Source organism: Haliotis rubra, unplaced genomic scaffold, assembly GCF_003918875.1.
Source record: "Haliotis rubra isolate DU_JTF1 unplaced genomic scaffold, ASM391887v1 Scf929, whole genome shotgun sequence".
Classification (NCBI taxonomy): domain Eukaryota; kingdom Metazoa; phylum Mollusca; class Gastropoda; order Lepetellida; family Haliotidae; genus Haliotis; species Haliotis rubra.
In genome coordinates, this window is record NW_025767667.1 from 65,382 (window position 1) to 77,746 (window position 12,365).

The following is a 12,365-nucleotide window of genomic DNA, read 5'->3' on the forward strand; positions in this document are numbered from 1 at the left end:
GTACTAAACTGATCATTGGTTGTGAGGATATAAACATCACTGATAAGGTTACTAAGTTACTGACATAAAAGCTCTAAACTGATCATTGGTTGTGAGGATATGTAGTTTGTCCTGACATAAAGATGTACTAAACTGATCATTGGTTGTGAGGATATAAACATCACTGACAAGGTTACTAAGCTCCACAGCGTGTAGTTTGTCCTGACATAAAGATGTACTAAACTGATCATTGGTTGTGAGGATATAAACATCACTGACAAGGTTACTAAGCTCCACAGCGTGTAGTTTGTCCTGACATAAAGATGTACTAAACTGATCATTGGTTGTGAGGATATAAACATCACTGACAAGGTTACTAAGCTCTTTAAACACTCACACTCGTGCCAAGGATGAATTTCTATCTTCGCTTTGTAATCTACTCCATCTATCCAAACCAGGCATGAATTTTCTGGGATCAAAGCACTGACAGTACCGTAACCACGGCCGTTAATCCCGACACGACCGCCGACCCTTGACGCCATGTTTGTTTACACTGTGAAAGTAGTCCCTGAAATTTGCATATGACCTCTCTAATTTGCATCGATATCCGTATATGACCCCAACGGATACCGAAAATATCCGTTGGCTTTATCCTGCCTAGAACACTATCCATTGTATGATAAATGAGTAAAATCAGGGCAGAGCTTTTCTACTTAAATCTTCTGAAGTTTCGTTTCGAATCAATTTCCCTGAAAGGCGTTTCCCATTGTAATTATGCATCGAAAGACCTTTCCAAGAACCACCAGTGAATGCTGCAAGCCTACTAAGTCATCATTGTTTAGCAGGGATATCAGCTAATATAATCAACAGGTCTTAGTATACATTGACCATGAGCATAAAAAACGCCGACTTTTCCTACTCTGTATGGACGCGGATTCCATTTTCACTGGGCAGTAGATCAAATGAAGAGTTACATAATTAACATCGTCATTACTCATATCAATACCGTTTCAAAATAATTTGTTTCTAAGCATGGAGTAGAAGTTGTCAGCAACAGCAGGAAGTCCCCGTTGTCCTCCATCTGCAACGTCATAAACGTCACCCGCTACATCAGCAGCTTCACCTCCAGCCCCGCGGTTCCCTCCAGATGACCTTGACCCAGAAGGCAAGGTCATGTCTGTCAGTGGAATCTCAGTATACCATTCCAGCTCCTGTACATTGGCGCCACCCATCTCGGCAACGTTGTTGCACATCTCTGTTTTGTTGGTGACACTGTGAAGTAAGAGTGAGTTAGTGAGTATGGTTTTACACCGACTTTTTGCAATATCCCAGCAATATCACTGCAGGGTACACCATAAATGGGCGTCACACATTGTACCCATGTGGGGAATCGAGCCCGGGTCTTCGGCATGACGAGCGGACGCTTTAACCACTAGGCTACCCTACCGCCCCTAGTGAAGTAAGAATAATATAAACACATGTCATTAGCATCCAAATCTACATAAACATGAGAATAGTCAAACATTGGTTTCCAGGTATTGTAGTACATGTATTATATTTTGGGTATTATTTAGTGATAAGAGTGGTAACCTATAAACAGACTTATCAGTTCGAATTACATGATCCTAGACATTCACATTTAATAAACAGAAATGTTGTTGTTCCGTCCTTTTCAACATTTATAATCTAGAGCTCGGGGAACGTTTAGAACAGTACGATCAGTTCAGTTTATGATGAAGAAAATGTTTGATTGTAAGGAGCTGTAGTGACAAGTGGTGGGACGGACTCAACACAGCAACATGCAGACAGTACATTACAGAGCAGCTGATGTCAGGAACGACACCTCACGTCGTCGTGGTAGGACCCACATTCACGTTAGTGTCAGTTCTTGCGATAAACAATGCGAGGACGCGGGCACTCACGCACCTGTTCTGCCTTAGGCGTTGACAATACTTGCAGCACAGGACCAGGAAGATGATTAAGAAAGCTCCGGACAGTCCTACAGAAAGTCCCACTGTAGTACCTGACAAAATAAGTTAATTAATATAAATAACTCGTTCCCTTGGAGGATATTGAACAGAATCAGCTGGAGATACTTACAATTCTAATTTACAATTACGCAAAACTTCTTGTAAACAACAAAGAGTGACACTTAATACTGCTTGTGTTTGTTGTTTGTGTCATCAATTTTGCCTTTGAGTATAGTTGCTGAATACAATGCGCTAAGGGTAGGAGTGTCATTTCTCCGTGGACTCAAAACCCTGGGGAGTATACAACATAGTTTTCATGATAGAAGAATAACCAAGTTGTACCTACCAGCTTTACAGCCAGTCCCGTAGTAGGAGTCTACACATCCAGACACACAGGATGTCCCCAGCTGACAATATCCTCCATCACAACCACCTGGACATGCTGTACAGCTACCTCCTGGACTGTCACATGGTATGCTGCACCCAAAGCCAGAATAACCTGGCACACAACCATCAGTACAGTTACCGCTAGCATGTTCTGAGATCACGCATGTGTTATTCCTACAGTTCCTGCTGCAGGTAGACTTACATTGTCGATCATAATACCCAGTGTCACACTCAGAGAGGCAATCCCCCGTCTCTCTGTCACAGTCTGAACAGTGATGGGTGTGATGGCATGGAACAGCTGAAAGTAATTGTGACGATATTATTTCATTGTTTTGCGTAATGGAAATAAAGAGCTTGTTCTTCAATAAAAACACAGGATACTTAACTATAGTAAATGAGTTACAAGACCAATAATACCTGAACATATAGCGGTACAGAGTGGAGGTTGTTCCTATGATTGTTTTGTATTTTTCTTGTACTTGTTCTTGTTTAACACTGCACACACCTATATGGCAGCGCTCTGTACACCATCGTGTCTGGACCATACAATCCAATGATGAACGGTATTAACATCTATCAACGCAATTAGGATACGATGACATGCGTCAACCAAGTCAGCGAGCCTGACCACCTGATCCCGTTAGTCCCGTTAGAACAAGCATGGGTTGCTGAAGACCATTTCTAACCCGGATCTTCACAGGTTCTAATCTTAATACAGATAAGCAATATTTGTACGGTTTTAAAGCACTACAAAATTGTTGGGAGCAGGACAAAAGCCAAGCGGACAAAAAACACCCCAAAATAGGGTATAATCGAGTCCACGAAGTATGGAGCAGGGTGTAGCATGTTGGGTTCCAACCTATGACCCTACCCCAACGAGGAGGTCGAACCTTTGTTTTAGCTAGTCATATGAGGTGAAATTGGGTTTAACGTCATGCTTGAGAATATTTCGCTCACATGACATGCATGTGTATGTGTATGTGTGGCTGCTTGTACTAGCTGGTGTTACAGTGCTAGCACACTGAGATACCATGCCGCAGTGAAGCATGAATACCCCACTCAGACACATTATACTGACTCCAAGCTGACCAGTCCTTGTACCCATTAATGCCGAGCGTCAGGCAGGGACCAACAAGTACCATATTTTAACGTCTTTTGGTATGACGCGCTCGGGGATCGAACCCGCGACCTTACGCTCTTCTGGCGGACGCTCTCACCACTACACCACGGAGGCGGTCAGCTAGTCAGGACATCGTTGTATAAGTGAAGCAATTTTGAATTTAATCCTAATCTCATCTTCCCACATGTGTCAATAATGTTTCCATTGATACCGTATTGTCTTCTTCCACATTATCCTGACTAAAGTAGGGATATTAACCAATTACAATACGAGATGAACAATAGTAACAGTACAATGTCTTACCTTCTGTAGCCATTACCAAGCGTGCTGTCCACATTATCCTGACTAAAGTAGGGATATTAACCAATGACAATACGAAATGAACAATGGTAACAGTACAATGTCTTACCTTCTGTAGCCATTACCAAGAGTTCTGTCCACATTATCCTGACTAAAGTAGGGATATTAACCAATGACAATACGAGATGAACAATAGTACCAGTACAGTGTTTTACCTTCTGTAGCCATTACCAAGAGTGCTGTCCACATTATCAACCAGACAGTCATTCTGTTCACTGAAACAGAACAGAACAATTAAGTGATATTTTGTTAACATGCTATAATACAGAACAGAACAGAACAGAATTTCATTTCAGTAACAGGCCTCCGGCCCAAAATACAAGTACATAAATCATGATAAGTAGAGCACATATATTTTATTTAGATTTGTGTTTCTTGTCAACAAAGTATAAAAATAGACATACATCCTTCATAATATTAACATTTTTACTCTGTAATATTGATATAAAATTAATAATTGATGGACATTTACTAAAATATTTTGATATGTACTTATTTCTGATATGAGAATATGCATCACAGGTATAAAACACATGCCATTCATCTTCAACAACAAAGATACCATTTAGTCTACAAAACAGGCAATGCCTTTCATTATATACAACATCAGTGTATCTGCCCGTTTCAACTGCTAGTTTAAAATCACAGCACCGAAATCGGGAATATATAGTTTTTAAATATTGAGGGATATCATTATTTATCAAGTAGCTCTCAACATTTAACAAAGATTTGAATTGCTTATAGTAAAGACATTTACGGTTACTTTCCAAAGATGAATGCCAAGATTGAAATAAATTATCACGTAGTCTCTGTTTAAATGATTCCATAAATATTTTGTGATCACCAATTTCCTGACTTATCCAAACAAATCCAAAGCCAAATTGAAAAAGAATATTTTTAATTCTAGTTGCCCATGAGTTTCGTCCTACCCTGTCTAAAGATAATAGCATAAAATAACATTGTTTTGGTAATCTATAGTCAGGCATGTTTAGAAGTCTGCACCAGTATTTCACTGCATTGGTTGTATAAGTAAGCTGTAAAGGCACTCTTCCACATTCACCCAATACCATATTGCTACAGGTGGATTTCTATATGCTATAATAGATCAGAATCATAACAAAAACACGGAGACAAGGGGGACTTAGGTAGCTTAGGGATGTGCAAGTGTATACTCCCCAGGAAGCTGAGAACATAATAATGACGGACACTGAATATGCAGCATATTGTGGAATCGAGTGGTGCATTCATATTCTCAAATGATGTAGTATGTAAACAGGAAATCAACAAAATATGAGTTCTTTGAGTGGCATTTTAGAAGTTGGGAAGTACAATATAGAACAAACCTTATGGATAACAACTTATTTTTAATTCGTGAGTGCAAGATTCACAAATCAGGACACCCTAGTATGAAGGTTTGAACGCCAATGAACCTGCACAAAGTGAAAAGTCAGTTAATAAATTATCAGCTTTTACAACAGGGAAGTACTACGTTATGGTTTACAAGTGTATGCTTCACAAGAAGTTGACTACAAGGTTCTTACACTAATGAAAGTCTTTATGTGAAGTACTTACAATATGGTGGAACTTCTACATGGAATTCTGTTTATACTGTATATAGAAGACACGATTATTCGGAGCAAGAATCATCCCTATCTCCGATGTTCGATGCGGCTGGCGAGCATCCAGACCTCTTTGTGTAATCACGACATGTTATACGAGTAGCAACCTTCTTATTACGAAAATACACATCCTCTCGCTACCCTATTGCCCCTAACCAGGAAGGTGAAAATCTCTGGTAGCAACAACTGTCAAACATTTCCGTTTTCTCACAATCTGTCCAGCTAAACGAATTTCCTGAACCTTTGAATACAGAAATGTACGTGATCTAGATTACCAGTTGTCAGACTTTTCTTTTCTGCGTGATTAGATCGCTGCCTTTGTTTGCTGTCGATTGATGTGGGCTCGAATCCCGGATGGGACACAGCCTAACAGAAGAACAAGAATCCGTACTTTACTGAGAAGGAATAATCTCAAATATAAGATATAAGTTGTATCTGAACTGATTTGTCACTGTATGTAGGTGTGCTGGGTTGTCTCTGCATGTAGGTGTACAGGGTTGTCACTGTATGTAGGTGTACTAGGTTGTCTCTGTATGTAAGTGTACTAGGTTGTCACTGTATGAAGGTGTACTGGGTTGTCATTGTATGTAGGTGTACTCGGTTGTCTCTGTATGAATGTGTACTGGGTTGTCTCTGTATGTAGGTGTACTAGATTGTCACTGTATGTAGGTGTACTAGGTTGTCACTGTATGTAGGTGTACTGAGTTGTCACTGTATGTAGGTGTAATAGGTTGTCACTGTATGTAGGTGTACTAGGTTGCCTCTGTGTGAAGGTGTACTAGGTTGTCACTGTATGTAGGTGTACTGGGTTGTCTCTGCATGTAGGTGTACTGGGTTGTTCCTGAACGTAGCTGTACTGGGTTGTCTCTGTATGAAGGTGTTCTAGGTTGTCACTGTATGTAGGTGTACTGGGTTGTCTCTGTATGTATGTGTACTGGGTTGTTCCTGTACGTAGGTGTACTGGGTTGTCTCTGTATGTAGGTGTACTCGGTTGTCTCTGTATGAAGGTGTACTGGGTTGTCTCTGCATGTAGGTGTACTGGGTTGTTCCTGTATGTAGGTGTACTGGGTTGTCACTGTATGTAGGTGTACTGGGTTGTCACTGTATGTAGGTGTACTGGGTTGTTGCTGTATATATGTGTACTGGGTTGTCACTGTATGTAGGTGTACTGGTTTGTCACTGTATGTAGGTGTACTGGGTTGTCTCTGTATGTAGGTGTACTGGTTTGTCTCTGTATGAAGGTTTACAGGGCTGTCTCTGTATATAGGTGTACTGGGTTGTCTCTGGATGTAGGTGTACTGGGTTCTCACTGTATGTAGGTGTATTGGGTTGTCTCTGTATGAAGGTTTACTGGGTTGTCTCTGTATGTAGGTGTACTCGGTTGTTCCTGTATGAAGGTGTACTGGGTTGTCTCTCTATGTAGGTGTACTGGATTGTCACTGTATGTAGGTGTACTAGGTTGTCACTGTATGTAGGTGTACTAGGTTGCCTCTGTATGAAAGTGTACTAGGTTGTCACTGTATGTAGGTGTACTGGGTTGTCTCTGTATGTAAGTGTACTAGGTTGTCACTGTATGTAGGTGTACTAGGTTGTCACTGTATGCAGGTGTACTAGGTTGTCACTGTATGTAGGTGTACTGGGTTGTCTCTGTATGTAGGTTTACTGGATTGTTCCTGTATATAGGTGTACTGGGTTGTTCCTGTATGTGGGTGTACTGGGTTGTTGCTGTATGTAGGTGTACTGGGTTGTCACTGTTTGTAGGTGTACTGGGTTGTCTGTATATATAGGTGGATTGTATGTAGGTGTACTGGGTTGTCACTGTATGTAGGTGTACTGGGTTGTCACTGTATGTAGGTGTACTGGGTTGTCTCTGTATGTAGGTGTAGTGGGTTGCCTCTGTATGTAGGTGTACTGGGTTGTCTCTGTATATAGTCGTAATGGGTTGTCTCTGTATATGGGTGTACTGGATTGACCCTGTTTCTTGTTGTACTGGGTTGTCTCTGTATATGGGTGTACTGGGTTGTCTCTGTATATAGGTGTACTGGGTTGTCTCTGTATGCCGTCGTATTGGTTTGGCTCTGTATGTAGTTTACTGTCTGTCTCTGGATTGTCAGATTTTTGTTCCATTTCAGATGGTATGGCAAACCTCCTGCATTGAAACGTGCGCAGAAATATGATAATGTATTTTGTCAATATTCCAATGTAACATGTTTCCGTGACCATGGTTTCATAAACAAGAACGTTGTCGTCGAGGGATTATGAAAGCCTGCAAAATGTAAATGGGACAGCACGGAAACTGAAAGCACACATGAGAGGTTAAATCACGTCTTTGTTTGTTAGACAAATGTAAGAAATACTTCCTGGCTGAATGAGAGCATCGCCATAGTAATCAGTAAACACAAGAATTCGTTCACCATGACCTTTCATTACGCGGCAGTCAGAAGCACTCCAACAATTGGAGACTGTCTGTGAGTTACTGAGACTTGACCAGAAGCCCGAGAGGTTGATATCGTGACACATGAAACCACGTTATGCAATCCAGTGAGTGAGGGAGTGAATATGGTTTTACGCTGCTTTTAGCAATACCAGCAATATCACGGCGGGGGACACCAGAAATGGGCTTCACACCAGAAATGGGCTACCCATGTGGGAATTCGAACCCGGGTCTTCGGCGTTTACGAGCGAACACTTTAACCACTAGGCTACCCCACCGCCCCTCCAGCAATATCAAAACTGAGAACATTATAGATGGGCTTCACACATTGTACCCGTATGGGGAATCGAACGTGGGTCTTCGGCGACTATCAAATCTAGTGACTCTGGAATTGTCCACCTTTTTTAAGTGTAAAGTACTCCACCGAGAGGTACTGATCATCAACATGCGAAAATACAGTAACTAATAGAGTGAGTGAGTAAGTTTTACGCCGCTTTTAGCAATATTCCAGCAATATCACTGCGGGGAACACCAGAGTGAGTGAGTGAGTATGGTTTTATGCCGCTTTTAGCAATATTCCAGTAATATCACGGTGGGAACACCAGAAATGGGCTTCACCCATTGTGTCAGTGTAGGGAATCGAACCCAGGTGTTATGCGTGACGAGCGAAGGCCATAACCACGAGACTACCCCATCGCCCCAGTAACTCATAGAGACACAAGTTCGCAAGTTCATGTTCAGGGCCCTATGCATTCACTCCCCAAAGGAACATTTTCGCGTTGTTGCAATTTCGCCATTTAGTGAAATCAAAAACAATAATATGATCCAATGCGCGACAATGCGACAAAGTGGTGATGCAATAAATGTCCAAAACGTCACATTGCCACTGTTGATTTTCAAGTTTTGTTTCTTTTTAAAAGGGTGAAACGCGACAATGGCTCTTCCTTGATACCATTGTTAAATGAAACTTTTAACAAAATGTTAATGTACACAATGAGGCATATTCAGGACGTTATTCAATTCTCGATTTATGACCGCTATCTGGGTCAATTCAACAGCTCTTACTGCAAGGTCATATGCAGCCTGACACTGCAGCTTGAACAGAAGGCCCACCACCCCCACGCGCCACACAGTCACGTCCTTGAAACAGCTAACATAATCCCGCAGGGGTAGGGGGTACCTGGCAGTTGACCGACAGAAGAGAAATACAATCCATGCATATTGTTTAAACATTTCCCTAATTAATATTTATGATGTTTGAGTTCGTTTAGTTTATAGGTAGGAGTAACATTTGATAAGTACGTCAATCTGTGAATGGCTGGACTGACTGTCACCCCCCTAATATAGTAAGCTCGCCCACATTGTATTCTCGGGAAATACGCTCGGCTCGGTGCGACTGCGGAAATATCTGATCACGATATGTGGAGTAAGAGACTTGGGCTTGTTAGAGCGTGTGTAAGTTTAGTTTTACGCCGCAGTCAGCAATATTCCAGCTATATGGTGGCGGTCTGTAAATAATCAGGACCACACAATCTAGTGATCAACAGCATGAGCATCGTTCTGCGAATTGGTAACCGATGACACGTGTCAACCAAGTCAGCGAGCTTGACCAGCCGATCCCGTTAGTCGCCTCTTATGACAAGCACGGGTTACTGGAGGCCAATATTCTAACTCGGACCTTCACGGGGAGTGTGTGTGACAGCCCAGGGCTTGAAGTTACCAAGTGCAGGGTTGTTGAAGGACAGTTTACAAGTAGAATTGTATGCAGGTTGTATAATCAGACAGATGGATTGTGTAAACTTGTGAGCAGTATCGGTGTGTGTATGTGTGTTCTATTTATAGTTGAGTATGAGAAGCTGGGAGATATTTGTTACAACTGAGGACGCGTTGGATTGATCTATGAATGAGTTCACTTTACTACAGCGGTCAACCTGTCTTTGCACATGTCATCGTATCCCAGCTGAGTAAATAGATGTTCATGATGTTCATCACCGGATTGTCTGGTCCAGCCTCGACTATTTACAGACCGCTGCAATACAGTTGGACTCTCACTGAGTGCGGCGTTAAACAACAAAAAAAACAAGCAAAAACTACCTATCAACTGCACATGTCATCGTGTCGCAATTGCGTAAACCGATGCTCATGCTGTTGATCACTGGACTGTCTGGTCCAGACTCGACCATTTACAGACCGCTGCAATACAGTTGGACTATCACTGAGTGCGGCGTTAAACAACAAACAAAACAAGCAAACACTACCTATCAACTGCACATGTCATCGTATCCTAATTGTGTAAACCGATGCTCATGCTGCTGATCACTGGACTGTCTGGTCCAGACTTGATTATTTACAGACCGCCGCCATATGGCTGGGACATTGCTGACTGTGGCGTTAAACAACTAACAAAGAAACCAGCAAAAATCCATCTCTTCTGCGCTTCTTTATTTAGGTGAATATTTCATATATATCACAACCTGTTTATTGTGATATCTGTCTAGTCAGTGTCGTAGTAGATACAGCTTGTCGCAGAGTCTACCCAAGGATGTGTGATGTTGTATGGGGGGACACTAGGACTGATATGTTGTATTCTATTAGGTAAACAGTACAACCTGGTGTAATATATAACTAGACATTAGCAGATGGACTCACTGCTTCCGATTACAGAGCAACGTGAATGTTATAAAACCTCAGACGATTAAATAGATCCCCTCCAGATATGACTCATTTCCCCTACTTACTTTGTTATTTAAACAAAAATCTCTTGTAACAGGAGTCAGCAAGTAGCCAAGTGTAGATCACCAAACCCAGTGATTGACATTATGAGCAAATGCACTGATCAGCCTGGGATTGTAGCACTACGTTCTTACGATAGGTTACGATAGGTTGTAACTTTCCGAACGCTTGTCGATCAGGCGCTGCTGGGTGCCTATTCAAACCAGAAATCACACTCCGGCGCAGTGATGACTTAGCATAACATCACTGCCACAGGCTAATTTGCATATCACGTGACCGGACTTTTCTCTTGTTTGTAAACAAACGCGCATATTCATAATAAGAAGAGATTGGGCTTACGCAAGCTTTTCGGCGCGCTCTTCATAATGTCTTACATTGTTACATGTATATTCTTCCACAACTGCGACAGTAAGGTTTATGACAGTACGTATTTAGATATCAAACTGGTTGCATCGTTTGGTCTCCGTCGGCTTCGATGACAGCACGTGGAGCCGTACAACCTATGTCAACAAAGGATCGCTACGCAAATCGAAATAGTGTTACATGTCTTAGGATATATCCTCAGTGAAACTAAACCATTCTATCAAATATGTTTAATTAGATGTGTAGGCTCGTTAAAAATAAAAGAGTTAAGAAATATGTACATTATATTGAATGGACGGTGCAAGATGTGACGAATCGTCACATTTGTCTGGCCTGCGGCAGAGATACTATGCTGGCTTGCCGCATGGAACTATGGGTAGAAGAGTGACCAGAAATATGCAAATAAGTACGTTGAATATAAACCTTTAAATTAAACAGAAGCCAACTGCAAAGGCGGATAACACAAAGGAGATATCACACGATTGTCTGGTCCACCAGGAAATAACACACAACACACCGCTGTGGGATCCAGTCCCATACTGCATGCAGTAGGGAGTAACATCAATGACGTCAGAGCATAATTGGAACAAAATGTATTAATATCAGTTAAAAATATTATTTCATAAACCTGAACGTGGTGTGGGATAAGTCCGTTACCACTTCCTTGTTGATGTGTGGTTTTGATATAGTCCTCTACACATTTCGCGATCTCCAACCAGTGCGTTGCTCGTTAACATTGCCTATACGTAAAAACGAAATAGCTGAATGTGATTGTCCTCAGGTTGTGACGTCACACGATCAGATGTAGTACTTGTTTGATCGTACACCGAAGACCCGGGTGCGATTCCCCACATGAATACAATGTTTGAAGCCCATTTCTGGTGTCCCCTGCCTTGATATTGTTGGAATATTGCTAAAAGCGGTGTAAAACTAAACTCACTCACCCACTTGTTTGTTGAACACGTGTATTTCTGACTTTTACCATGATTTCAGTAAATACTAGATTGTGATTTGGTTAATCAAAGTCATTCAGAGGTATATAATCACGTTATATACATCTGATTTTTAAACACGGTATGTATGTATTTAATCTTTATAACGCGGTTATGGCAGAATGGAGATAAACGTACTGTGTTGAAAAATCAGAGGTATATGGCGAAATTATAATAGCTCTTATTTTTTTATTCAACACCGAACGCGAAGAATTGGGTAGCGTTCGGTTTCAAAATTATTTGTTTAGAGCTATTATAATTTCGTTATATACCTCTGATTTTCTGATCTCCTAAATATCCGTTTTCTGCATCTCATGGCACGTGCAACAGGCACGTGAGATTGACCATCCTTGCGCACGCCATTGCACGTCACTTCCCACAGAGATTACTTGTCATATCTTCCTACGA

General features: G+C 41.5%; 1 protein-coding gene across 1 annotated transcript in view; it reads right to left on the reverse strand.

The window, feature by feature from the left end:
• Positions 1–667: 667 nt before the first annotated feature.
• Positions 668–12,365, reverse strand: part of LOC124264519 (multiple epidermal growth factor-like domains protein 11) — a 43,499-nt gene continuing 31,801 nt past the window's right edge. The window contains exons 3-5 of the mRNA XM_046699260.1: positions 2,296–2,634; positions 1,906–2,002; positions 668–1,251 (exon numbers count right to left, since the gene is read on the reverse strand). Coding sequence (XP_046555216.1) covers positions 990–1,251; positions 1,906–2,002; positions 2,296–2,634 — 698 coding nt within the window. The 3' untranslated portion in view covers positions 668–989. The remainder of the gene's footprint in view (positions 1,252–1,905; positions 2,003–2,295; positions 2,635–12,365) is intronic.